Source organism: Opisthocomus hoazin, chromosome 25 (genome assembly GCF_030867145.1).
Source record: "Opisthocomus hoazin isolate bOpiHoa1 chromosome 25, bOpiHoa1.hap1, whole genome shotgun sequence".
In the NCBI taxonomy this organism is placed as follows: domain Eukaryota; kingdom Metazoa; phylum Chordata; class Aves; order Opisthocomiformes; family Opisthocomidae; genus Opisthocomus; species Opisthocomus hoazin.
The window spans coordinates 7,206,324-7,233,839 of record NC_134438.1 but is presented as its reverse complement, the minus strand read 5'-3'; the positions used below and the strand labels follow the sequence as shown (position 1 = coordinate 7,233,839).

Below are 27,516 nucleotides of genomic sequence, written 5' to 3'. Positions count from 1 at the left end.
CTCTGTGCAGTCTCGGGGAAAATCCTTCCCCAAATTTGGGGTGTGCTGTGCGTGCTGAGGAGGGGAGACGCCCAGCCAGTGTGTCCCGAGAGGACCAAGTAAAGGAAAATGTCCTAAAATCCCTCCTGGAGAAACCCCCCCCGGTGAGCGATTTCTGGCCAAGCTCCACTCCTGTGGCACGACACGAGGTTCGTTTCATCCCTCTTTTGCCGTAGCGACAGGCAGAAGGTTTGTGCTGATATTTGGGGTTGAGTTTCCCTGGCACCTCTGCTCACCCTGGCCGGGGGCTCGGTGCTGCGGGGACTGGCGCGGCTCCTCTGCCTGCCCCGAAGGCTGCTCGGGGCTCTGGGCGCAGCGGGCGGGTCGGGGTCCATCCCCGCTTGGCTCGGCTCTGTTCAGATTATTCATGCTTCCAGGTTTTTATTTATACTTAACGTGGCCAAGTCTGCTTTTCGGGCCTGTTTCAGAATCCCTGGAAGTCTTTCCCGTGATGCTGGCGGGCTCGAGCCCCGAGCAAATGTCCTTTTCCCTGGGAAGCGGAGCCGCGGCTCCGAATCTGGGCCAAGCCCCAGGACTGCCGGAGCAGCCCCGTCCGTGCGTCGGGCACCGCCGCGGTCCCGCACCGCGCAGGTATCGCCCCGGTGCCGACACCGGCCGCGCGGGTGGGCGATCGCAGCGCCGGAGCGGTTTGCCCCGGGTCGGGGAGCTGGTGGCTTTGAAATACTCTGGGGTGAAAAGGCCGGTGCGCTCAGAAGTGCCGTGAGATGGGGTTTGACGGGCGAGGGGGCTCGTTTGGGGGTTGGTGCTGGCTTTGGGGACGGTTGGTGCCGTCTGGTCGTTGGTGTCCCTGCCGTACCGGAGCCGTGGGTGCTGCCGTGGGGAGCGTCGGTGCCGCTGAATTTCCAGCCGTGGATTTGGGCGGCTGTGGGAGCAGATGGTGGCCGTGCCCGTCCGTCTGGGAGAGGGACGGAGGGACGGACCCCTGCCCTCGGAGGGGACGCACGTCTCTGTTCGTTGCAGGGTCGGTCCCTTCCAGCCACAGCAGGGATCTCCTCTGCTCCTCGCTGTTGCAGATACGAACGCTCCGGGAATTGCCCTGGGGCTGGGAACGCGCCGGGAGTCGCTGGTTTTAGCCGGAGGTTCAAAAATCAGTGGTTTAAAATTGTTGGCGGCGGGCAGGAGCTGTCGCCTGCATTGGGGCTGGCTGGGAGCACGGAGCAGGGCTGCTGGCGCGGGCAGGTACCGGGGGCTTGTTGGGTGGGTGGGGAGGTGGGACGTGTCCCTGGGGGAGCCGGTGACCCGGTGACCCGGCCATGTCTGCTTCGTGTCTTGCCTGGCGCTGTATCCTGGTGTCGTTGCCTTCCCTCGCCGTGATGCGATGGTTTTTGGTCCGGGGAGGAAGGGGGACATCCCCGGGGTCGGTGCCCTGGTGGTGATGGACCCCGTGGCACCACGTCCTACAGCCGGCGGTGATGGAGCGCTCGCTCCCCGGCTGCGCGTCGGGGACGGGGGCAGAGGGTTGGCTGTGACCCTGTCCCAGCGGGAGACGTGGGAAGATGATGTGACCTGACTGCGGAGGAGCCGTGCCGGCGGGGAGCCCGCGGCCCCGGTGCGGCTGCGGTGGGGCTGGCGCCGAAGGTGGGCACTGTCGCCTGCGACCACCTGGGCTGGGGGTTCCTGGGTTCCCCACCAAGGGCAGCAGCTTGGGGTGCCCGAGCTGTGCTGGGGTGCCTTGCTGTGGCTCCCGTCAGCCGGCGGTGGGTGCTCCCTGGGCAAGGGGGCACGTCGGGAGCCCACCGGGCACTGGGTGCCTTGAGCCCCTTTCTGCCCCAGCACCCGTGGGTGCTCACAGGGCTGCTGGGGCTTGGCGGCTGAGAGCTGCGGGGTGTTACACCTCGCAGTCGATAAATCATAAACCGAGATTGTAAAGAACGAGGATGATTTTTAAGAGGGATGGAGGGGGGAAACAAACACGATTTTTGGATTGTGCTTTGCGATGAGGACGTCTCCGACACCGCGTTCATGGGAGTGATCCCCGGGTTTGCACGGTGCCGTCTGTCCCACACCAGCGGGAAGGCGCTGGTGGCTTCCCCGCTCCCCGCAGCATGGCTGCTCCGGGCCTGGATCATCAGCAGCCGCCCACGGGCGGGTTGTGGGTGCCTGTGCGCCCCGAAGCTGGGCTCGTTTAGGGGTCTCGCCGTTCTCGGGAGGAAGCGTCGCCCGCTGACGGGGCTGAGCAGCGATTCGGGAGGTTCAGATCACCTCTGCCACAGGTTTGCTGCGCGACGTCTCTGGAGTCGCTTCCTCCTTCCGTGGCTCCGTCCCAGTCCACAGAGGAGGGATGCGCTGCGCGGGTTCGGGAGGATGCTGAGTCCCGACGTGCGCGCTGGGAAGGGCTGAGCTCTGGGGATGCAGAGGCCTCGGGAGCCTGGATGGATCAGCGTGACCTGGGAATGCCGTGGGTGACACCCAAGTGATGCTGCGGGACCAGATCACCTTCGTGTGCCGCTGGCCTGGCAGCGGTCTGGGGGGATGCTGGGACCGCGGGGCTGTGCTGCCGTCCCGCCGGGAAAACGGAGGGAAGAAGCTCTGGCTGCATCCGGTGCTTCGGGCGAAGGGTCGCCCTCCTGGACTCCCCGGTGAAGGGTGCTGGAGCGGGATGCTCTCCCTGGAAGAGGACGCGATGGCTGCGCGGGGCTCGTCCGGGTTGCCTGGAGAAGGAGCGCGGGGGACCCCGGCGGTCTCTTGGCTTCGGCACGGGGTCTGTGCAGGGAAACGCTTCCCCGAGCCGGAGGGATGCTCCGTGCCTCTCCGCCAAGCCTTGCGCTCTTCCCGAGCACCCAAAATGTTAAAAGCACCTTCCCCATCTCCTCCACGGGCGCCCATCGCTGCTTCCCAGCACTCAGGAAAGCGCTGGAGAAGCTGCCCGTGCTGTTCGGTCGCTGCTCGAAGCGGAGGTGTCGGGGCTGTCGGGGGCCGGTGCTTGCTCCGCGGGGGTGCTGAGGCTGCCGTCGGGGTGCTGGGTGCCCAGGCCGACCGGGAGACGTTGAATCCGTGCGAGATGGAGCCGAGCTGTGCAGAAATCAAACTCGGGAAGGTTGTTTGAAAGTGCTGAGCCCGGCGGTGGCTGCGAGATGGAGCCGGCCTGGGGTCACGCTCGCCTCTGATTTGGATGCAGAAAAAATGGACTTCAGACCGGGAGTTTGAAGATGCCCAAGGACAGTTCTCCCCCCCACCGGCTCTTTTCTTCTCCCTCCTCGTGAGCGGCATAATTTCTGGATGGAAACCTGGCGTCTCCCTGCATAGCAATGGGGTTTGCAGCGGAAAGCATCGATGTGCAGCGGGGAGCGCGTGAAGCAGAGCGTTTTCTGGAGGAGTTTTTGCACAGCCGAGACGGAGTCTGGGAAAGCTCGCAGCATCCGCGTTCCTCCCGCCTGTTCCATAGGCACCGGGACTTTTGTTTTCCTCCCCTCTGGATTATTTAAAGGCCAGAAGAGACTTTTAGCCATCTCCAGTCTAACTTTGTGCACACTCAGATGGAAAATTTCGCTCGGGGACCGGCCCGGAGCGGGCGCACAGGGGCTCGTGTCCCAGCGCTGCATCCCTCGGGGCCGGGGGCATCGCTCGCGCCGATGGCCCTGCCAGCGCTCCCTGTCCTGGTCCTGTTTGTCCCTTGCCTGCTCCAGGTCCTTTTCCTCCTCCCCAGCTCTGCCCTCGCCCTCTGCAGCCTCCCCTGAAGGGACAGGGTGGGGGGAGCTCCTGCAGCTTGGTTTTATTTGTGTTTAAGAGCTTCCCCCGTAAGCACACGCTCGCTGGGAGCCTTCATCCACCCCGGTGCTGCCTTCACCGCTGCCGGGTGCCGGTGCCACAGGGCAGCAGGCACCTTTCTCCCGGGCGAGTCCGGACACTTCCTCGCAGCTCTCCTCTTCCTCTGCTCACGTGGGTCTATGCCTGGCATGGCTCCGTCCGAGAGGAAGAGCACTCCTCTTCCTCAGGTGCCCGAGGCTCTGGTAGGCGCGTGCCTCCGTGGGGACACCCATGAGCACGGGACCACGCTCAGGCTGGCTGCGTGTGAGAGGGGTGGAGGTGGGTTTTGGCGTGTGCGGGGCGTGTTGCGTGCGCGGGGCTCTGCTGCTGGCGGGGTGCTGCTGCGGAAAGGCTGGGCGAGACGGGCACTGCGGGCACTCATCCCCGCTGCGTGGGGTGAAAAATAATTGCGTGAGCCGAGCCCGTGGGCAGAGAGTGAAACCCGGGTTGGGATTTATGGGAGATGCCGGAGGAGCCGATGCCGGCCGCGTCCCGGCCGCTGGCGGGGACGGACCCGGCTGCTGGCACCGGGCTGCGGAGCGATGCCAGGGCTGCGACGGCCGCAGGCTGGGCACCAGCGTGTGAGCGTGCACATGCGTCTGTGCATGCGTGTGCACCACAGTCCGTGCTGGTCCCTGCAACCGCTGCCTTGGGGCTCGGGCTCCGCTTCGGCTGCCAGCGCGTCCCGTGCCACACCAGCGATGGGAGGTGCTTTTAATTATTTTAATGGGATGTTGAGGCCGGGAGGTGCTTGTGCTGACCCCCCCCCCCCCGTGCCTCCCCAACCTCGTCCCATGTGGAAGCGCAGAGCGGCTCTCGACAGCGAGTTGTGCGTGTTGGGAAATCAGCCCTGCTTCCTCCTGGTGGGTTTTTTTTTCCTGGAAGTTTGGAGTATTTTTTTGTTCCCTGTGAATTTTGTTCCCTACCCTACTCATTGTCATTTTTGTTAATTAGATTGTGATGGGGAATGGTCTCTATTCAAAAGAAGAACCTCTGAGATGTGTTTTTACAAGTGCGTGTGCGTTGCGGGGCGGGGAGGGGGGGGGGGAGACTAAAGATGCTTGAAAGAAATCATTTTAAAAATAATTTCTTCATAAACCTCTTTAAAAAAGAAAAACCCGGATCCCCTTCCCCCACCACGGCCACCTCCCCTCAGCCCCCCCTAATTAAACGATTTGAATTTTCACGTTAACCGCTTGGTGCTTCCTCGGCGCCTCAGATGATTAGAAAGGGATATTCATTTATGCCTTTTAAACGCCGCCCCGATTAAAATCAGAGAGATTTTTTCCTTCATCAAAATCTAACATCCTTGAAAAATTAATTTGATGCCTCTTGTTATCAATTAATTGAATCTCGTTGGGAGAGAGGCTTGTACGGCGGGTGGTTGGAGCTGGCCCTTCTGTTCTTGGTTCCTTTCCCCCCGCTCTTCTCCTGCTGCTGCTTCCAAACACTGTGACATTATAAAACTCTGCCTTTTTTTTTTCATATATTATTTTTACTCATCTCATAAAATAAAATAAATGAATAAAACTTGGTCTCTCTTCCCACCCTCCTCCCCAGTTCCCTTGAGTTCCTCTTGTATGAAAGACCCGGGGTTTTTTTCTTCCTTTCTCTCATCCCCCTTTCCTATAACTTCCGAGGCAGGGGGAGAGAAAGAAAGTTGGGGCTTTAGCAATTTCTCGGCGTAGCAAAGCGGCCAGAGTCCGTCTTTCTTCCTTTCTGTAATGGGGGATATTGGATATTTCATTTGAATCTCCCTCTTTTCAATTAAAAGCGCGCAGCTCCTGCTCTTAAAGCCGCTCTGTTCTCCTCCTCTGTCTCGGCAGCCGGAGAAGCGATTTTCCTTTCTTTAATATTTCGACTCTTCCCCCGAGACGGGCTGCCTGCGTGGTTTTTTTTAATAGACTTTTTCTCCCTCTATTAAACTTTTCCAATCTTCCTCCCTTTATTTTTTTTTCCTTCCCACCTCTTTAAACAAAAAAAAAAAAAAAATAGAGGAAAAGTTATAAAATCTAAAGAACTGGGTCAGTCGGGAAGTTATTTCAATAACTTAAAAATTAGGTTTTCTCTTCATTTTGCTGCCCTGGGAGTGGATCTACCTGGTTACTTTTAGGGCCAGACTCCTCCCTGGTGCCTCTGTTACTGGTGTCCCTCTGTGAATTGGGGGCTGGGGGCTTTGGGGGAGTCTGGCGATAACTCCAGTGGGGCCGAGGGGTTTGTGTTCGCCCACGAACGGATCCGTGCCGGATGCTGGTCGATGCCCGCGGGGTGCTGGGACGGGGGGTGTAGGTGGGGGTGCTTTCTCTGTGGGCTCCCCACGGCTGGTGGGGGACGCATCCCCGGGTCCAGTGCCCTGGGCAAGGGGGGATTTGGTCCCAGGGCCACCGGCGCAGATGTGTCCCCCCACCCCGTGCTGCGCGCTGTCCCATCCGCCCCATCCCATGTGCCGAGCTGGATTTGGGGTCCCGCAGGTGAGAGATGCCGTTGCCTGTGCCCTGCCTGTCCTCACTCGGGTGCCTCTGATGGTCCTGGGGCAGTCACCAGGGATTTTGGGGGGGCTCTGGGGGGGCTGGGGACCGGGGAGACCCTGCCGCTGTGGGCATGGGGGGCTGCAGGGCCGTGTCTGCGTTTCGGGATGTTTTTCCTTTGAGTTCCCCTTTGGGATACATTGGGCAGATGGAAAGTTCTTGGTGGGATGAGCAGCCGGGGTCTGCTTTAACCTCCCTCCCTGCTGCCAGCGCCGGACCCGGGCACCGCGGCTTTGCCCCCCGCCTCGCGCGCGTCCGCCGGAGCGCCGATGCCGGACCTGCACCCCGACCCGCCGGGATGCTCCGACACGGTGGCTGTGGACCACGCCGGGTGCAGGCCACCGGCACCCACCCAGCCGGCACCCACCGAGGGTCCTGCCCTGCTGGGGGTCCCCCGGGCCCACACGTGGGCTCCGGAGCAGCGAGGCAGGAGCCCCCGTGCACCACGTCACTATTTAATTAGACGTCCCTGATTAACAAAACTTGGCGTTCGGCTTCCTCCTGCCCTCATCTTTCCTGGCTCCGAATCAATGGCTTTGATATGCTAATTAGGGAGTAATTTAATTTCAAAAGGCCGCAATTAACAAGGGTGTTGTGGACATGCTGTAGTTAAGCAGCGTAATCTAATTTGCATTAGTAACAAGCAGGGACTAATTAGAAGCTTAATTAGACACTTAGACGGCTCTTGTGTTTACTTTCTTAATGAGATGGAGTGGGCTTTTTTTTTTTTAATCTTTTCAAGAGCGCAGCGAGGGAAGCGCGGGACGGAGCAGCAGCCCCGGCACCCGGCACGTGCCCGACACCGGCCCAGCCCACGTCCGGCCAGCGCTGCGTCCGCGCCGGAAGGGACTGGGTTTTCCTTGGAGCTTGGCAGGCAATGGGCGACGTGCCAACCAGCCAGCCATCGGCGTCTCCGGGGATGCCCGGTGTCCCCGTGCAGGATGCTTCACTGGGGCGGGCACCGGGTGACGGATCTCCCATGGGCTTGGCCATGGGTGGGTGCAGGCTCCGGCGAGCGAGGGATGCTCTGTGTTTCGGAGAGGCGGGTGGGCTCGTCGGGACCCAAGCGGGAGTAGTGCCATGTCCTGCCGGCACAGCACGGTCCCGGCGGCTTCGCCCGTGGGTTGATGCTCACGCTGCCAGGTGATCTCCCGGCATTTCGAATGGGGTGACCCGCCTTTTCGGGGAGAAAAACCTCGCCGCGGTTGCTGTCGCTTGATTTCTGCCTGGCGGGGAACGCTCGCCGCTGCCCGACGGTCGCCGTGCCGGGGTGCTGGAGGCTTCGCGGCAGGCGCGGAGCCGGGTGGGTGCCGAGATGCCGCAGGAGGTAGAGGTCTGCTGCTGGCGAGGGCAGCCCGGAGCTTGCTTCTTCCCAAAGAAGTTGCTGGGAGCGAGATGAAAGTGGGAGATGAAAGTGCCCAGAGGTGAGATCCCATTAAAGCGGTGCCCAGGCTTAGCCAGCCCTTGGTTCCTTAAATCTCTTCTAATTTACAGTAATGCTCTAGATTCGTTTCAGCTCCCCCAGACTTTTATTTTAATCCCCTTTCCACATTTCCATGTGTTTATGTGTTAATTAAAGGGTAAAAAGCCACTCTCCGAGCAATCCTGGCTGCTGCTTCCCTGCAAGCCAAAGCCTTTTAAGATTACCGAGCCGCTTCCGAAAGCCTCGGCAGCGCCGGATCTGGACGGGCAGGTTGCTCGGCTTTCCATAGCTCGGAGCAGATCCGGCGCCTGGGATCGAGCCTCCGAGTCCTCATCCCCTCCCAGCCGTGCCAAGGAGCATCCCGCGGGACTGCTGGTGGCTTTGGTGGGATTTGCTTGGTCCGTGCTCCTCCAGCATCTGGTACCCGCAGAAGAGGTTGCCGGAGGGACCCCTGCTCCCCTCCAGCTCCTGGCAAGGCTGGAGCTGGGAGGAAGGGTCCGGAAAACCACTGTTGGGGCTGGGATGTGGTGGGAAGGGTGGAAAAAGCCCCCAGAGCGTAAGCGTGTGGTGTCACCCGCCTCTTTTGCACCGTCCTCGCAAAACACGGTTTGGGGCCGGGGACTCGCTCGGCTCACGGAGGTGTCAGGGGAGTTTTTTCCCCGCTGGTGTTTCCCGCTGTTCATCCTCATCCCTCCCAGGTGGTGGCTTTGAGCTGGGGATGCTCTTTGGGTTTGCGTCTGGGAAAACGGAGGCCAAGGGGCACCCGCTGCCGTCGGCTTGGGGACGGGGGCTTGGGGCAGGGAGCTGCTGGCAGCGGGGAGGAGGCACCCGTGATGCTGGGTCCCTGCGCAGCCCCGGTCCGGCCAGCAGCCCGCGAAGGGCAGCCCAAAGTTACCGAGCCCCCGAGGACCGCGGGAGTGAGGATGTCTGAAAATAGGAGAGGCGGCTGAGACAGGCGTGCGGGCAATCCTCCACAGGAGCTCGTGGGCTCTGCTCTACCTGGTCCTGCGGGTCCCGGGGGCTGAGAATTGATTTTCGCATCCGTGGAGCTGAATTGGGTGGAGAAGCAGCGTCGCTTCGGGTGGGTCTGGACCGCCCAAAATTCGTCGGGAGAAATCTTTTGGGGAGAAATCGCTCTGTAAATGCTTCGTCTCCTGCTCCTGACGACCCCGCGTCCTTTGGTGCAAAGCTTTGCTTGGAGTCCGCTGGCTCTCTCGCCTCTGCGTTCGTCCTCCCCTCTTTGCCGGGGCTCGGAAAGGCTGCGTGGCGATGCCGGGGAGCGTGGCGATGCCAGCTGCGTAGCGATGTCAGCTGCGTGGCGATGCCGGGGTGCGTGGCGATGCCGGGGTGCGTGGCGATGCCGGCTGCGTGGCGATGCCGGGGCTGCGTGGCGATGCCGGGGCGCGTGGCGATGCCGGGGTGCGTGGCGATGCCAGCTGCGTGGCACGGCACACACGTGCTGCTCCCGTGGGACCCCGGGCAGCGCGGCACACGCGTGTGTCGGGCACACGTGCTCGCGGCGGGAGCCCTGTCCGACAGCTGATCCGCACCCTCCCTGGCAGGGAAGCTCTGGGCATCCATCAGTCTGTTAATTGTGCTAATTAGAGAGTGTGGAGGTGTTAATTGGAAAACCCTGGTATCGTGCCTGTTTGGGGGGGGAGTGTCAATAAAAATGAATTGATGACTTGGCATGGCGCGTGCACCGTACAGGTTAGCAGCGAGCCGGGGGATGTCAATGCAATGTTACTGCTCAGATGAAGCAATTGTTAATTAAAAAGCAACGGTAATTAATATACTCTCATTGCCATATGGTACCGCTAAAGGCAGGGGGATTCTTTACTCCATTTGTAATTCTCTGTTTCTTTTTCTTTGTCCTGCGAAAGGTGCGCATGGAAGAAAAAGGGGGGGGGGAAAGGCAGAGTGCTTATTCAGTGAAGTGATTTTTGAGTCTGAAATGGTAATTAGCAATCCATTTGTGCAGCTTCTGTTGCTCATCGCCATTAGAGGGGTCTCCTCCCCTCCCCTTTTAACTAGCACCATCCTTTTCTGCCTCGCCTGGGCGGTGTGTCTTCCGCGGTGACGGTCTTGACAGGGTCCCTGTCTTCCTGCCTGGGGGAAGGTCTGATCCTGATTGGACCCTCCAGATACCAGGGTGTGGAGAATCCTGAAAAGAGGGGATGTGTTTGAACTGGAGTAGATGAAAAGCCGGCGCTGGGCTGCTGCGGAGCCCTCCCGTCCGCGCGCGGCGATGCACGTGTGCTGCGTGCTCGCAGCCGGTCGTGCGGCCGGGTTTCGCTTTTCCCAGCGCGGCTGCAGCCGTCCGGGATCAGCCCCGGCTGGGAAGGCGCTCGTTCCACGTTTAAATCGACTTTATAAGATTACAGACACTGGCTTCGGGGTTGGTTTTTTTTTTTTCTGTAAGGTTTTGTGAAACTTTTATATGAATGGAAATATTTTCATTATTATTATTACTTTCTTTTATGACTTCCCTCGCAGTGTTGGGAACCCAGGCGCACCAGCATCCCAGTAGGGTTTGCGAACGGGAAGCCGGGTTTTACTAGCCTTGGAGAGGGAACCCAACTGGCCTGGTGTCCCAGGCCGCGGGAATCGCCCGGCTGGACCCCAGCGCCGGGCCGGCGGCTCCAGCATCCTGCCGCTGGCAGGGCCGGGGCCGGCAGGGCGAGCCCAGGGTTACGGCTCCTCCACCAGAAGAGATTTCCTCCGAATTCCCAATAGTTCAGCTTCAATTTACGCCCCGAAGCCAGGAAAGTTTTATATCCTTTCCAAAAACTTTCCTTTTTTTTTTCCTTCTTTTTTTTTTTCCTTTTTTAATACTTCCTGTTGTAACTCTGGATATTCTTGTTCTCCATATAAAAGTCAAATCCCTGTTTGAATCCTGCTGAGTTTCTGGCCGTGGCGATGCCTTGTGACTGCCGGACACGGGCAGAGCCCGGCTTTCCCCGCGGGGCCGCTCGCCTGGTTGAAACGCGGAGCAGGCGGCGGATTTCAGGAGGAAAATGAGGAAAGGAGCAGCAAGAAGTTAACATTTCTGCAGGCTCTTGTTTGACGTTGGGCAGGGGGGAAGGAGCAAATGTCATTTTTGAGGGCGAAAAGGTGTTTTCTTTCTTCCAGCTTTTTTGCTCCTAACACAGCATCCGTAGGGAAGCGTCCCGTCCTTCCCGGATCCCTCCTCGGGAAGCTGCTCCGACCACACCGCGCCCTCGCCCCGGCGTCCCGGCTCCTGCGCTTCAAACCAAACCAAAGCCCAATAATCCCGTTAACCTTGAACTCTCCCGCAGCCACCGGTGTGTCACCCCGCGCGGGTTTGGTAGCGCCGGGACGGCGGGAGGGAGCCGGCAGCTCCACATGGGAATTAATGTCAGTCAGATACCCTGCGGAAATGACTTTTGAAATGCATATAATCTCAAACATGCAAATGAGAAGCTTGCTTCACCCTGTTTAATATGAATGATCAGCTTCTGAATAGCTATTATTACACGCCACATTTCAGCAATTATGTTGTTCGCGGTTTGTCTTTCTGTCTTTTGGGGCGGAGGGGGAAGACGGGGGGGAAAAAAGAGAAGAAAAAAGGGAGAAGCAGTATTTCTTCTCCCCGTCCCTCTTTCTTTATTCCTCTGCTGTTTGAAACTCGCTGGTCAGCTGCGAGCAGCGGTGGGTGAGTGCCGATCCCGCTCCGGCACCCGCCGGTGGGGAAGGAGCCAGATGGCAGGAGATGGAAGCGTGTCCTCTGCATCTCCAAGAGCAAAGTGTGTGCTGGGGGCGAGGCAGAGACCCCCAGCTCCGGCGGGGCTTCCCCTGGGGATTGCTCCATGCACGGCTCAGGGCTGGATGTGGCCCCGGCGGGCTCAGCGCTCGCTGGCTGGAGCGGCAGGGTTTGGTGCTGGGGGGTGGGCTGCTCTGGTGCCAGCCCCCATCCAGGATTCTCCCCCAGAAAAGGGGACCCTTGGCCTCGCAGCCACCCACCTGCCCACTGACAGAACCCAACCGAGCAACGGCTCCTCATCCCATCCCTCCCCAAGCCCTGCAGCTCCTCAGGAGTCGCTCCCCTCGCCCGCCTGCGTTCATTTAAATAGCGTTGGAGTCCGGGGGGGACGGGGTGCGCTGAGCACCCAGCTCTGCTGCAGCCGGCCCTGCTTGGGGTGCGAGCAGCTTTCCCAGCTGCCGGCTCTCTGCTGCCCGGGGGCTTCCCCAGGCTTGGTGCAGCGGCTCGGGAGCTTGCGTTGGCCGAAGGAAGCTCCGGACGGCTGTGCCGAGGCTGCCGGCATCCCATGGCTCCGCTCCCGGGATCACTGCAGCGCCTGCGGGTGCCATTGCTGACGTGAGTCCTGCAGCCGGGACCCGGGACCGAGCCGCGACCGGTTCTGCCCTCGTCCCTGGGCGTAATGGGGCGATGGGCAGGGCGAGCTTACAGGGGTAAAACCCATCCCGAAGGCCGTAGCCTGGCGAGAGGGACGCCTGTAATTGCACAAAATGAAGCGTGAGAGCTGCAGAACGTGGCTGCTGGGGGATGGCGATGCGGTGGGTGTTGTAGCCCCGGCAGCGGAGGGCGAAGCACCCGGCTTGGCCCTTCGAGGGCATCCGAGGGGGACAGCGGGAGGGGAGGGGGGTGCGTGGAGGTGTCGGGGAGAAAGGGAGGATTTTCCGCCTGGTGTTTTCTGGAGCGCCGCCACCCTCTCGTTTCGCCACCTGCCCAACTCCGCGGTGCCTTTGGGCTTCCTCGACCTGGCGGCAAACTTTCTGCCGGGCGGTTTTTCCCGCTGGGAAGCGCTGGTTTGCTGGGAGCCGCAGGGCTGTGGGGAAACACGGCAGCTTTGCCGAGATTTTCCCGGTGAAATACGCGGTGCAGGCTCCGCGTGCTTGGTGTGCAGCCTCGCCGAAACAACAGCTTGGCTGCCTCCAGCGTCGCAAAGTGAAATATTTTGGGATGCTGTGAACCATGCCCGGGTTTGTGGGGTTTGGTGTCTTGCAGCAGGCTGGGAGAAGGCTGAAAACATGGTGTTTTCCGGAGTGACGCGTCGTGCTTGCTTGGCTCCGGCGCTGCACAGGGCTGGCTGCGGGTTCGTGGCAGCTCACGCCGCTCCACCTTTATTTTTTGGAGTAAATTGAAAGCAGCTAAAAACTGGCCGGGGTTTGACATCCCATCCCTGCGTCTCTGCGCTGGACCTGGTGGGGATCGGAGGTGGGGATGCCGGCCGGGGGTTTCAGGCTCTGCTCTCTCCTCCTCCTCAGGTCCTGCTAGCAAGTCATGATGGTTGAATCCGCCTCGGAGACGATACGGTCCACTCCCTCCGGCCAAAACGGGGTCAGCAGCCTCAGCAACCAGCCCGATGGCGGCGGGGGCGGCGCGGGCGGCGGCAGCGGGGGCGGCGGGCGCGAAGGAGCCGCCAGCGGGGAGACCAACGGCGAGATGGGCCCCGTGGAGCTCCTACACTTCCAGCAGCAGCAGGTAGGAGGGATGCCCCGCTTCCTTCTCTCACGCAAGGCAACGTGAAACTGGGTCCTTCCAGGGTTTGACTGGGGGGCAACACCCCATTTTACCCTCCCCTCGTCCCCGGGGCTGGCCTGGGAGATGGGTTGCATCAGCCACGGTCATCCCCGTTGAAGCTGGGGTGTAGGTGGTGCCCCAAAAAGCGGGTGCTGCCCCAAAAAACAGGTGCCTGTCCTTCGGGGTGCGCATCCCTCGGGAGACGGAGCCCATCCGTCCGTGCAGCTCATGGGCTGGTGCCCGCTGCCCCAGACGGCTGCGTTGGGGGGGACGTCCTGCCTGCGCTGGTGGGGTCTGGCTGCTCTGTCCCCATCCGTGCAGGAGGAGGAGGAGAGCTTGCTCTCACAAGCAAAGACCTGTTGGCTGTGAAATAAGGAGCAGGTTTTCTCCGAAGCCATATTTGATCACCCCGGTGGGTGACTGGAGGTGGTCTCCCATTCTCCGGGGCTCCTGGTGCGTTAAACTGAAGAATGAACCTCACATGCGTGGCCACAAACACGCGTGACTGTGACGTGTGCGTGCAACAGCTCCATCCTTGAGCACACGCGTGTGCACCTCGGGGAGCCGGTGCCCGGGAGCTGCGTGGCACACGTCTCCCCGTGTGCGGGAGGTGCGGGGAGGAGGGGGAACGCGCGTGCGTGCCTGCAGGTTACCTTTCAAAACAAACTTTGGAGAAAACATAAATTTTCTTCCTTGGCTACTAAATAAGGCAATGATCCCTGCCTCGGATGGAGATCGCCTCCCTGAGCCATAAATTCCAGCGTGAAAGCTGTAAAAAATTGCTGTGTCTGATACTTTAGTAGTGAGTGCTGTAAATCCATTACCTGAATAACAGCCGTTTCTCACGCAGTTAAGCCCCTGTTCCCCTGATCTGGAGGGTAATCATGCGTGTAATGCCGCTTCGAGTCACCCCTGCCGCAGCCGCCGCCGCTCGCTCCCCGCCCCGCACCGCGCCGAGCGGCACCCGCAGCCGGGGCTGAACGGGAGACGCGTGTTCCCGTGCGGCCGAAGCGGTGCGGAGGGGAGGGTGGGCAGCGTGGTCGTGCGATGGGGTTGTCTCCTCTGGAAAATCAGGAAAAAAAGGAGGTTTTGCGATGCGGAGCGCTGCTGCGGTTGGCTCAGCGCCGTGGGTGCTGCTCCCTGAGCTCGCCCGGTAAATCCTGCTCTGCCCGAGGCACGGCCGATGCTTAATTTCACCCTTTTGCCTTTCTTCTTTCGGATTCCCAGTATAATTACCCTGGGAAACCCGCTGGCACGTGGAGTTATGAAGGCAGAGGGTTTGGTAAACTTCCAAAAACAAATGACATCTGCGGTGACAGCACCTTGGGGCGGGGGGGGAAGAAACATCCCGAGGACCATCAATCTTCATGCTTCAGGGCACAGGCTGAGCACCAGCTGGGGTCAGGAATAAATGTCCCCATATATAGAGTTTTGCACAATTAGGTGCTTTATGAAGGCTTTACACCATCCTCGGGAGCATCCAGCCTTCGCCCCGTGTCGCGGGCGGGCTCCTGGACTGCTGGGCTGCTCCCGTCTGGCGGCTCCTCCGTCCCAGCTCCTCTGCAGCTCCCGAAGCATCGACGCTCAATCCTCATTTAAGTGTCTGAAATCCCCAAGAAACGTTAGGAAGCCTGGAAGGGTGGGAACCCACCGCTCCACCACCCCACCCAGGCTTGAAGGGCCACCTCAGAGCTCCCCGTCCGGAAGGGTGTGCGTGGGCGATGCGGCTCCCGCGTCCTGCTCTGCCCTCGGTTTCGGCTGGCTTGGGACCTTTTGGCGAAACGAGCTGGTTTTGACCTTCTTTGGTGCCCGCATCCTTTGGGAAGGGTGAACCCAGACAGCCCTGGGGCTGGTTTGGGCTGCGGGGACTTCTCTGGGTAAAATTCTCTGAGGGTGCTGCCCGGCGGCGAGTGCCCCCGGTGGGAGCTTGGGGAGGGGGCTGTATCGTAGGGTGCTCGGGGACCCCCCGAGGCCGATTCTTGGCCTTCTGGGGAGTCCCTGGAGCAGGAGGTCGAGGGTGTCTGGCTGCACCAGCCCAGCTTTGCCAGCACAGGGGCTGCCAGCCGCGGTACCAGCTCCGCTCCGCCGCGGAGCGCAGCTTTCTGCCGCCGTCCGTGGCTGAGCCTGGTCCGTCTGTCCGCCCTGATCCGTACGACTGCGGAGCATCCCGCGGTCCGGAGAGCCTGGAGGGAGAGTGGGAGCCCGGTGGGATGGGGAAAGGGCATCCCCCTTCCCTCCCTCCCTCTCCCCGCAGCCCAGGGGACGGCGTTCGGGTTAAATCCTTGGATTTCAATGGCAAGATTCGGCTGAAAAGCTTGAATAGCGCGCGCCCGCATTGTGCCGGGGTTGGCGGAGGGGAGAGGTCGGCCGGGGGCATGGGAGGGCTGCCCGCCGGCCGGGGTCTCCCACCGCCGTTGCTGTGGGAACGTGGCGAGACCTCCAGCGCGCTGCCATCCTCCGACCGGGCTCCAAAGGCCCCCGCCGCCGCTGCGCATTAATGAGTTTTTAAGATGGGGGCTGGCCCCTGGCCCCCCCGCCACGCCGGCTCCCCGGTAATCCTCGGCGGAGGAAGGCTGGCCAGGAAACGGGGGCAGTGGGGCGAGGGGGTCGCATCCCCGCGACGGGAGGACGAGGAGGGATGCTCTGGCTCGAGGAGCGGGGTGCAGGGCTGGGGGGGGTCAGGGAGCCCCACGGATGGACATCACATCCATGCCAAACTGGGGCTGATCCCCGACGATTTGGGTCTCTCCGGGGTTTCCCTGAATTCCAAGTCTCCCCCCAGAGCCGGGGTTTAAAGACGCGGGGTGCAGAGGGGCTGGGTCTCGGGGAGCTTCGGGGTGCAGGGGGTGGAGGTGCTGGGAGCAGGGACGTCCTGGGGAAGCCTGCGGAAGGTCCCTGAGCCCGGCAGCCGCACGGTAGCTCTTTCCAACTTGCCATTCCATGGAAAAAGAGCCATCTGGAAAATCCAGCCGTGGTAGTGGTGTTCGGCATTTTTTTATTATGCAAAAAAAAAAAAAACCAACCCCTGCAGTTTATTGCAGACACATGTCGAAGAAATGTTAAGTTATTAAACAAAAAGAAGACTTTATTTTAAAAAAAAGAAGCAATTTGGACTTTTTTTGGTAGTTCACGAAGGGTGTGGAGGGGGGGAGGAGGGGCACTTCGCCGCTGTAGGAAAGATACCGTTCCATAAAGCATGTGATCACATCTCAAATATATTGTGTAATCCGCTATTATTAGGGTATTTAAAATAAAAATGAGACCAGAGCACTTAAGTGAAACTCGTCTCTCTATTAGGTTCCTTGATTTATATTTCATATTTTACAGAGTACAAATGCAGGAGGGTTTGGGTTTTTTTCCTTTTTTTTTTTCTTTTTATTTTATTTTCCACGGGGTAGGGTTGTCCTGGGGAGCTTGTTCCGTGTGTTCTTCGTTAGTGGAAATGGGTTTAACCCCTCGCCTGCGAGGATTGAGGAGTCAAGAGGCGAGGAATAAAGTCCAGAAGCGCTGGCGTGTGCAGCGAAGGGGAGAGCAGCTGGGGCTGAGGGAGGAGCAGAGCCCCTTCTAAAAGGGACCTTTTTTTTTAATTCCCCGGTGAAGAATTGTGTCATTTTGGTTAATTTTGATCTCTCTGAGCCATTTGGTTCTGGTTAAGCAAGACCAGGGCTGGGCTGGGTGGAAGTGCTGCTCAATATGGCATCATTTACCGGTAATATCCATCTAAAAATATCCGTGTGTGTGTTGTTTTAATAGCTCCGATTCTGGAATGCGACGATGTCATTTTTATGAGGTTAGTGTAAAAAATCTTTTTTTTTTTTTAAAACATTTTTTCATCCCTTCCCAACCTCTTTCTGTCCAAAAGGAACAGAGGGAAAAGGGAAGATACAGACTCTCTTCATAGATCTTCTTTCTGCCCTCTCCCTTGCAAAATTCTTGGTTTAATGTCATTTTTAGGGTGGCTTTTCACTTACTGGAGGTTAAAACCCCATGCAAAGCTTTGATCCCATGCAGGTGGAAAATCCCTCGGCTATTTTTGGGCAGCGGTTCCCATCCCGAGCCGGGTGCACCCGCTCCCCCCGACGCGGCAGGCAGCCGGCACGCTGCTTTTGGCTCCGGCGGCTGGAGCGTCCGGGCACCGCTGGGCGTAATTAAAAAGTACACCCTCGTAAAACAAAATACCTGCTAGAATAAGGCAGTTTAAAAATACCCGAGGCAGGATTTTCTGTTGCGCTGTTTGATTTTCTGGGAGGCTGGGGCTTGTGCTTTTAGAAGGACCCGCGGATGTCTCCATCCTCGCCAGACTTTTTTGAACCTCTTGACCTGTTTCTTCCCGTTTTGCCCAGGGAATTGGGTCTCGCGGAGGCTTGGCTTGCGCACGTTTCGTGGGGAAAAAGGCGACCGGGTAGGGATGAGGGATTAATGTAGGGGCTGGAGTGGGAGTCGGCCGTGCTAAACGGGGCAGTAGCTGCCGTCTCCTCTCCCCAGGCTCCTCCATCCCTGGGGCCGGATGGGACCTGGTGTTCCCCGTGGGAGAAACGGAGTTTTATGGTGGTTGCCGTGGGGAAGGAGCCAAAATCTGTCCCTCCTGCCGTCGCGGGGAGCCTCCGTCACGTACAGGGTGGAGGTGTGGAGTCCCCCCGGCTGGAGTGCGAGCCTTTGGGGGGATAATTAGTGATAATCCCCAGCTACGTTGGGTGGAAGCCAGGATAACGGGCTGCTTCCCGGCCGGAGGGTGAGATGCTTCCGCCTGAAGTCACGGGGAGGGACCGGCCGCAGTTTATCCGGTGAGCTGTGGAAGGATTCGATGTCTCCGGGGAGAGGCGAGCATCCCGGCAGGCTGGGTACCCCGGGACACCCCCTCCCGCAGCGGGGAAACCTCTGCTGCCGCGGGAGCAGCTCGGAGCCGCGCCTGGCAGGGCGTGTGCCGTCTGGACAGAGCCTCCGCTGCGCCCGGGGTTAATCCCAGGCGAGGTTTAATTATTGACCCCCTCCCCGTCCCGGCCAATGCCTGCCAGCATCGCTCAGTGCTTGACCTTCTGCAGCATCGCCCCAAAAGCCCTTGCGCCAGCCCGGCGTGGAGCACCCAGAGGTGCTGAGCCGCGGGGAGGCTTTTCCTCCCAGGCCCCAGGAACTTGTCCAAGCACCTTTCAGTTCTTGGATTGCCTTTAAAAACGCTGGTTTAGAGAGCGGGATGGCTGCAGACTGCGTTTTATTTCTGCCGCGGACCCTGTGCTGGGCTGCGGTGCTGCCTGGGTGGAGAAAGAGCACAAGGTGCAGCAAGAAGCCGCTGAATCCTTGGCCAAGATTCTCCAGTTTAGTTCTGGCGCTTGAAAAAATATGAAAATGAGCAAAATCCCACCCGGTTAAGCGCTTTCCTACCCCGGAGGCGGCTCTGGCAGCGTTGGGGGCTTTGGGCGTTGCACTGAATGGGTGGTTTAGGTGGCCCCACGTAGCCTGGGGTAGTTGTGGGCCACCCCCGGCAAAGTCCGGGTCGCCGTCCTCTTCCTCAGCCCTGAAGCACATCGCTGCCCTTGGGGAGGGCAGAGCCCACCGGCGTCAGCTCCCGACAGAAGTGTCTGAGACGTTACAAACTTCTTTTTTTTTGGGGGGATAATTTGCTGATCAAAGGGAGCCATCCAGGAGCATGATGAATTTGACACAACCCATTCATTCCTAATTACGGGTAACGTGCTAATGACTCTTGAATAACACCGTGCGGCAGGATACAATTTTTAAAAAGAATCATTTTTTTTCTCCGGTTCGCAGAGCCGGGAGGTGAAAGCCCACCCACTCCTCTGGGGAGACTTGCTTCCTTCTGCTTCCACCTCTCAGCCCTAAGGAGAGGTCGTGGGCGAAATCCTTCCTTGTGCATCCCTACGGAAAGGCTTCACCCCCCCCAGCACCCATAGGCTGAGGGTAACGAGGATAGCGTGGGGCTCTGCGCCCCAAAATACAATTCTCGGGGCTCCACCTGCCTTGTGCAACAGGTCTGCAGAGCATCCTTCGACTGCGGGCTGGGCTGAGCTTGGGCTTAACTGGAAATGGCTGCCGGGTGATGGGGAGGAGGGGGCAGCTCCGGGGCGCTGGCGGGGAGGCCCCTGTGTGCAATCGTGAGGCCATGTAATTTTTTTTCCTGTAAATCTTGTAATTTCGTGCTTCAGAGCACAACAAAGTGAGAGAGCCAGCGGGGGAGTGAATTAAATTCCCCCCTGAGAAGGCGGCGTGGGGTGGGTGCCGGCGGTGGGGCTGAGCCAGCTGGGTGCTGGGGACGCGGGGCACCCACCGGCCAGCCAGTATTTGGCCTTAGAAAGAGAGATTCTGGGGGAAGTCCTGCCTAGCGCTTTGCCTGGGTGCTGGTGTTCCGTCTTTTCTGGTTTTCCCCTCTTTGCTGTGTTTTCCGTAGCTGCTGCACTGATTTTTCTTGGGCTGGGGCAGGGACCCGCCTCACCGGGTCGCCGCGGTGAGATGCTCCTTGCAAACAGCGGAGGAATTTCACGTGGTGCAGGTGGAGAAACCAACTCCGTGCAAACCTGTTGGAAACAGAGGTAAAGCTCGGGCAGGCGGTGTGCGCACGTGGGACGCAGCCAGCGGTCCGGCACCCATCCTCGGGTGGGTGCCTTGGGCCTGCCGGCTCTGCTGCACGCTGGTGCTGAGCAGCCGTCGGTTGAATTCCTCCACCCTTGGCTTTTAAGTGGAATTACTGTTTTCATCGCAAAAAGTAATTAAAATATCAGACCACGAGCTGTCATAACTGTCACATGGTTTTTGTGTTCGCATTACCGATGCACATCTATTACTGTTAATAACAGGGAAATAACATGCCCGGGGAGAAACGCGCCTGGCGCTGAGGCTGCGTCGGCTCCGGGCCTTGGACCGTGGGTTCACACCACCAGTGATACCCAGCAGCAAATTGCCACATTTGTCCTCAGGGATTTTATTTTTCAGTCGTTTGGAGAAAGCAGATTTGTGAGTCAGTGATGGTGCAGTTTTTGAGCATCCCCAGCAGCCGGCCAGGGGTGCTTGGGGAGAGGCGGTGGGCACGGGGCAGCTCTGGGTGCACCCGCGCCGGGCTCTGTCCATCCCCGGGTGCAGCCCCGGCGATTTGTCACGTTAGGGTCCCATCTGCTGCGGAAACTTCCGGGCTTTCAATGTTCTCGGGGCTCCTTGGTTCGCGTGCGTGGTGAGAAGCGCAGCCGAGCAGGGCAGAGGGTGCCTGGGCTGCGCGTGGGGCACGGCTGCTGGGCTCGGGTCGCTTGCGGGGAAATGAGCTTGTTCCTAAATAAAACAGGCACGGCTGTGTCTGCTAAACTCTCCCCACACGGCCTCCAGCTTCAGCAGCAACTTTAAAATTACTTCTCATTTTGAAAATGCACTTCTAGTGCCCGTGCACGCACAAGGAGCGGGTCGGAAGGTGTTTATTCACGGAAAAAACCATGGTGGCACAGCGCGGACATCCTTCGCTCGAAATCTGTCCCGGACGCTCTTCCCGAGCAACCTGTCCAGAGAGGAGCATGAAGTGGGACCTCTCAGTTAAAAAGCAGCGAACGAGTCTTCATGTGTGCTCCGTTGAGCTGCTGTTTGGGGGTGCTGCGGGTGCTGCCTGGTTCGCAGAGGTTAAATAAAACAGGGGAGCGGGGCGTCGCGTCGCGGGGCGTCCACGCCGCGGGTTTGCCGGCGAATTCGGCAGCGAGGGACGGAGAGGCGGCGTGCGGACTGGAGGCTTTCTTCTTTAGAGCTGGAAATGCGGAGAATTAACAAGCGGCCCTTTCTCGGGGCGCGCGGCCGCCTCCTGCGAGCCGGGCCGGTGATTTACGGCCGGGGTGATGACAGCCGGGGAACCACGTGCCGCGCCGAGCCGGGCTCTGACCCCGGCCGGGCCCTGCTGCACACCCGTCCTGCAGGCAGGGCTACAAAGGCTTGGTTGTTCAGAAATGTACCCGAAAAGAAGAAATTAAAAAAAAAAAGAAATTCTTTAAAAGCCAAGCGAAAGAGCGGACAAGGAAGCGGGGCTGGGAGCAGCAGCCGGGTACCGCGGGGTGGTTTTCCTTAGGGCTTGATTCCCGCTCCCGGCTCCTGAATGAAGCTCCTCTTCTTGGTCGCCTGGGACCGGCCGGCTCTGCTGCCCGCTCGCACGCGCTCCTCTCTCCTCCCGGTCTCTTTGCCTTAATTCTCCTTAATTAATTTTCCTTAATTTCACTGACTTTCTTTGGCTGCCGACGCTGCTGTGCGTGGCTCGCCCACGGCTGCTCGTGCCCGCGTGTGTTTCCACGAGTCTTTTTTATGGCTTTTGTGTTGGTTACTTCCTCCTTTGCCCGTTGTGCAGCTTTCCAGCGAGACGCCTTCATCCCTGCGAACGAGTTAGGGAAACTCCAAACTCTTTCTAGGCAACACCCAGAAAAATAAGCGGGTTTCATCTCGATCACTGGTGTCAGCTGCTGAACTCCTCCCGCATCACTGTCAGCTCTGTGCGGACACCTTATTAATTCAGGGTGTCATCCTGCCCTTGGCCTGACCCGAATCGGGGCGGTGGCCACGACTGTTGGGTGCTCCAGCGTGACAAGCAGATGTAAAATTTAAATATACGTGGGAGCGTTAGCCAGAAGGGATGTCGGCTGCAGCAGAAGGGTGGCGGTGGCTCTGTGCAAGGGTGGAATAAACCAGCCGGGAGCCGACCGCTCCGCCGGACCGTGGGTTGGGTGCTGGTTGTGCCAGGGGACGGCTGAGCTGGGGCTGGGGCGTGGGGAGGCGGAGGATGACCCGTGTGAAAACCTGCCAGGGGCACGGAGATGCTGGACCTGGTGACTTGCTGAAGATGGAGCAGGGTGTTTTGGAAGAGGATGGGATTGGCCCTGGGTCCCTGTGGCCCTCTGGGGAGAACGGTGGTGTGTGATGGGTCGTACTGGTCATACTGGTGTGGCAGGAGGGAGCTTCGGGGAGCGCTGCCCTCCTCGTGCACCTCTCGCACCCCGTGAATCAAAGCCGTGGAGAACCGGTCGGGCTGGCCCCAAGGCTGGGTGCTGCTCCGGGGAGCTGGAGGGGGAGCGTGCCTGGAGGAGGAGGAGGAGGAGGGTGGCCTTCCTCCTGCCCACCTCGCTGTGTCTCTTTTGCAGGCTCTCCAGGTGGCACGCCAGTTCCTGCTGCAGCAGGCCACGGGGCTGAGCTCCCCCAGCAGCAATGAGAGCAAGCAGCCGGCGGTGCAGGTGAGACCCGAGGACGTGCGTGTGTGTCCCCCATCACCCCCTTTTCGGGAAGGGCTCGGCTGCAAACGGGTGCTGTGGGAAGGTGCACGGGCAAACACACGTTGCGTCCGTCTTCGGGATGGCCAGAGCACGCCAGGACCCCACAAAGGGTTAAATCCCCTCTAAACCTGAAGAAGTTTCTTGGGGGGCTTTTTGGGGGGGGGGTGTTGCAGTCCCAGTGACCTGGTGGGAATGGCTGGCTCCGGACGGGGTAAGGACCGGGGAGAGAAGGTCACTGTGTGCCCCCGTGCCTTGGGGCAGCGTTTGGGATGGGGAAGTGGCACCCCAGGAGTGACGCCGGGTGCTGTGAGCAGGGCACAGGGGCTGGAGAAGGGACAGTCCTTTGGGGCTGGAGCCAGGGCAGGTCCTCCAGCGTGGGACCGCCGCTGGGACGGGGCGAGGGTCCGTCTGGGGTGGGGGGTATGTGGCACTGGCAGGAAAACGGGGCTTTGGGTGGGCGCAGCACCCTTGGGTGGCATCCTGCTGCTGTAGGGGAGGGGGGACCTCCCCTTGGTGCCCCCCTCTGCTGAAGGAAAGGGGCAGAAAATGGGAAGCGAAGGGGCAGGAGAGGGCTGGGAGCCCACAGAGAGGGGGAGGCAGAAAGAAGCAAAGCCCAAGCGATGGAGAGTGACAATTTAAATAGCTGTGCGGAGGGGCTCTCCCTTCAGGCTAATTAAATTTATCAGAGAACAGCAGGTTACCTTATTAGAGCCACGTGGGTTTAATTAACAAAGGAAAGTAATTAGCACAAGCGCTCTCAGAGCTGGAGGTCCTGCCTGTGCCAGGCTGAGCCAGCGCGGCAGCGGGTGGGCGACGCGGGCCGGGGCTGGGACTGGCGATCGCCGGCTCCTCTCCCAGCTTGGCGAGCCCGGGGCAGGGCTGAACCTCGGCAAGTGCCGTCGCGGTGCTGCCGGTACCGGGGTGGGCTCACAGGGGGAGCCCGGAGCCCCCCGGTTACCCCACCAGCATGAGGAGCTGCAGCTGGGTACGAGCAGGGGGAATTAGTCAGGGCTTCTGCGGCACCAACGGGCGGCTTTTTCCAGCGGTGCTCGCAGGAAGGAAATGCAGTCACTGCGTGGAAAATGTCTGCGAAGGACAAAGGCAGCGAGGGTGAAGTCAGATTCCGGTAACCGGCGCCTTGCTCCCGTCCGTGGGTGGGCGTCCCTGCCCATGCTTCATCCCCTGCCCGTGCCTTGCTGCTCCCCGCGCCGCGACACGCGCGCGCTCGGCGTCCCTGTTCCCCCCTTCTCGGCTGCTTTCGCTCGCCTCGCCTCCCTGCCCATCTGGCTTTGCTGGTGGGAGCTGGAGCTGCCTTCCTCTCCCCTCCTCCCTTCTCTGTGTTGCAAAAGGACTTGTGAAAGTTGTAGACGTGAGTCAGAAATAGCTCATAACTCAGCAGCGACCGGCCTCTTCCTCCCCCCCGGCCCTGCCGGCAGCTGGAGCAGGATCTGACCGAGGGGAGATAGAGGATTAAGCAGACTCCTTTGAAAGGAAGTTTATCTAACCGCGGAGTGGTGTGGATGAGACTGGCCAGGACGGCTGGAGGAGGAGGAGGAGGAGGAGGAGGAGGAAGGCTGGGTCCTGGTGCAGCAGCCCCTATCTGGGGGGGGAGCGGGGCGCGCAGCAGGACCGGGGGGGCTCATCACGGTGTTTGGGAGCTGGGGTGCCCTCCGTGCACCAACCCGGACCCCCCCGGGCTTTGCCTGCAGGGACGTGGCTGCCCCACAGCCCCCCGGACTGGGGGCTGGGTTACCCCATCGCTGGGGTGTCTGGGGGAGAAGCTGTTGCAGTGGGCTCCCTGCGGCTCTCCGGCTGCCGGCCCCCAGCCCCGGGTGAAGCGAGCGGAGGGTCCCAGCGTCGGCAGGGAGGGCAGCAGCGCCTGCACCCAGCACCCCGCAGCGCTGCGGGTTCCCCGGGCGCTCGCCTGCGCAGCGAGCGGCTCCCTGCCACCGTGCTGACAGGGACGGGACGGTGACGGGCACCAAGCCAGCGGGAACAGTAACGGCAGCCGGCGACGGCATGTTCTTAAAAACAAACAAGGAGCTTCTGGGCTCGATAGGGATCTCGGGGTTTGTCGGTTTTTATTTTTCTGGAGTCTGAACCCTCTCTCCCCCAGCTGCCCGGAGGTGTGCGGGGAGAGCCTCGCCACTGCCACTCCAATTACAGCTGCATCGGAAAAACAAAATGCCGGGAAAAATCCTGACCCCGAAACATTTTCAAATGCTTTTATTTCTTTGCAACTTCGAAAGTATTAGAAACTTGGTGGATGCCGAGGAAGTGTTGTGTTTGAGGACGTTTGCTGCAGAGGGTGTGCGGGGTGCTCCCCTCCTGCGCGGGGCTCGGGAGCTGCGGATCCCCCCGGGACGCTGCCGGTGTCCGGTAAAGCCCGAGGTGCTTGGGAAGGCAGCGGGGAGTCTGCCCGTGCCCCGGATTGTCGGTGCCGGGCCGTTTCTGGCTTGGAGACCCCGCTGAATCACGGGGAGCCCTCTGTGGGGTCCCTTCCCAGCTCAGCCCCTGGAGCCGGGGGTCTCCCAGCCTCTGGCGGGAGCGATGGCGGCGGTTACAGAGCCTCTGGAATGGGAGAGGGGCTGGAGGGCGCCGAGGGAAGGGGAGAGGAGTTTGGAGCAAACTGCGGGAAATTGCTTTTCTTTTGTCTGCTGTGGCGGGGAGGGCAGCGGAGCGGAAAAGTGTATTTTGTTGATTTGAAACTTGAGTGAAATGGGTAATGAAGACAGATCAATACCAGCCCTTCTGCGTTCCCTCTCCAGGAAAAAATACAGCAGCCCGTCCGTCTTGGCTCGCGCCGCACTAGATTTTTCCATTTGAACTCGCGGCACCGCTGTCCGTCCCCACTCCCCCCACCGCTCCCGTCCTCCTTCCCGCAGCCCCTGCCACCACCGCAACGGCAGCAACGGATTTTGGGGTTAACGGGGGGAGCAAAGGAGTCTCCTCCACCCCCGCAGATTTCCTCGGCGTGACGAGCCGTGCCAGCACCCCGTGCCCGCCGAGGAGACGTGGCCCCCGGGATCCTGCCCGGGCGATGCTGGGGACAGGGGCTCAGCCCCAGCCCGGCAGGGCCGTGCCGAGGAAGGGGCTGCCGGGCAGCGAGCGCTCCGGCACGCCGTCCCCTCTGCCGCGAGCATCCCCCAGCCAGCTCCCTTTCAACTTTTAGCGACTCGCAGCCCAATTATGTGCAATTAGTGCTCCCCGGCGGGGCGTGCTGCGCTAACGAAGATGCACGTTGGGCTGAACAGGCAGGGGGTTGGTGCCTGCTTTTCTTGGCGTGCAGCTGAACAGCAGAGGCTGGTTGTTCTCCGCGCCGATACGCTGGCACCCACTCGCCTGCTCGCCCCGTGCTGCTGCCCTTCTGCCACCCCCACCCAGAGCAGTTACTCCTTTGGTGCTAAGGCTGTTCAAAGCATTCATAAAATAACCCAACAGCCTCAAAACCCTTCGAGCTGCAGCTCCCTTGCAGATCTGGTTTAGATCTACCTCTGACCCTGGGTAGGTTTTGGTCGGTGTGGCCAGCAGGGTGAGGGAGGTTCTCCTTCCCCTCTTCTCTGCCCTGGTGAGGCCCCATCTGCAGTGCTGTGTCCAGTGCTGGGCTCCCCAGTTCAAGAAAGATGAGGAGCTACTGGAGAGAGTCCAGCGGAGGGCTACGAGGATGAGGAGGGCACTGGAGCATCTCTGCTACAAGGAGTGGCTGAGGGAGCTGGGCTTGTTCAGCCTGAAGAAGAGAAGGCTGAGAGGGTCCTTAGAAATGCCTCTAAATATCTGCAGGGTGGGTGTCAGGAGGATGGGGCCAGACTCTTTCCAGTGGTGCCCAGCGACAGGACAAGGGGCAATGGGCACAAACTGAAGCAGAGGAAGCTCCAGCTGAAGATGAGGAAGAACTTCTTCCCTCTGAGGGTGACGGAGCCCTGGCCCAGGCTGCCCAGGGAGGCTGTGGAGTCTCCTTCTCTGGAGATATTCCAGCCCCGCCTGGCCGCGGTGCTGTGCAGCTGCTCTGGGTGACCCTGCTTGGGCAGGGGGTTGAGCTGGGTGACCCACAGAGGGCCCTGCCAACCCCGACCATGGTGGGATTCTGTCTCTGTCCCATCTCGGTAAGGTCCGGGCGCAGCGCGGTGCGAGCAGAGGCAGGGCAGAGCACTGTTTGGGTGGCCCTGTGCCACCCATCGGGGTGTAGAACCATGGCTGGGGTTACGCTGGTGTGAGCGGTGTCCCTGCCTGGCCCCGGGCATTTGAAGCTCTTGCAGATGGTCTGAGCCAGCTGAATCTCAGAGCTCGCCCGGGGATGCTGAGTGCGGGAGGGGATGTGTGGATGTGCCTGTGCACTTTGGCTGGATTCGAAGTGAAAGGTTTGCTCTCCTCTAGCTGCAGCGGCGAGAAGTGGGTGCTCTGTGGGGGGATTTGCTCATCCCCTGCCCCTGGAAACAGCAGACCTAAAGCTCCACTTGGTGATGATTGGTTTTCCCCTGCTGTTCCCAGCTCCCGGCCTCGCTCGCCAACCTCCTCGGTTTGTTTCTGTTGGTTTTGGAATTGAAAAGATGTTTTAAAAAAAAAAAAGAAAACAGCACAAACATGTTTGCTGTTGTTTCTAACTGGGAGTTAAAACCCGAGATTAGATCGGAGACAAGGGCGTGCAGCACCCTGGGCTCTGCGGGAAGCGTCGAACACCCCGGGTAGCTGGCGCGCACCCGCCGCGGGGAGAGGTTTGCTCATCCCTGCAGCTCCGGAGCCCACCCGGGTCAGTGGGGACCGGGGGGACGAGGTCTGGGCTACGCCTGCCCTGCCACGGGAGCCTGGACACGTGGATTTAGGTGTGGACCTTCCCGTAACAGTGGCAATGGGCTCCCCCCAGCTCCCCGGGGACGCGGCGGCTGCTGCGGCAAGCTCCCGGCATGGGCGACGGCGCGGCTGGGAGGTGAAGGTCAGTGCAGGGATGGTTTGAGGCTGAGCAGACCGCAGGCTTGCTCACGCGCCCGGGGCTGACAGGGGATGTCCCGGCTCCCG

At 60.2% G+C, this 27,516-nt stretch overlaps 1 protein-coding gene across 4 annotated transcripts in view; it reads left to right on the top strand.

The window, feature by feature from the left end:
• Nucleotides 1-27,516, top strand: part of FOXP4 (forkhead box P4) — a 66,147-nt gene that overhangs the window by 8,619 nt on the left and 30,012 nt on the right. For 2 of the 4 annotated variants that reach the window (XM_075442972.1, XM_075442971.1), the window contains exons 2-3: nt 13,009-13,225; nt 22,375-22,464. In XM_075442972.1, the coding sequence (XP_075299087.1) occupies nt 13,025-13,225; nt 22,375-22,464 (291 nt within the window). In that variant the 5' untranslated portion in view covers nt 13,009-13,024. The remainder of the gene's footprint in view (nt 1-13,008; nt 13,226-22,374; nt 22,465-27,516) is intronic. The other 2 variants (XM_075442975.1, XM_075442973.1) reach the window with 1 other exon arrangement.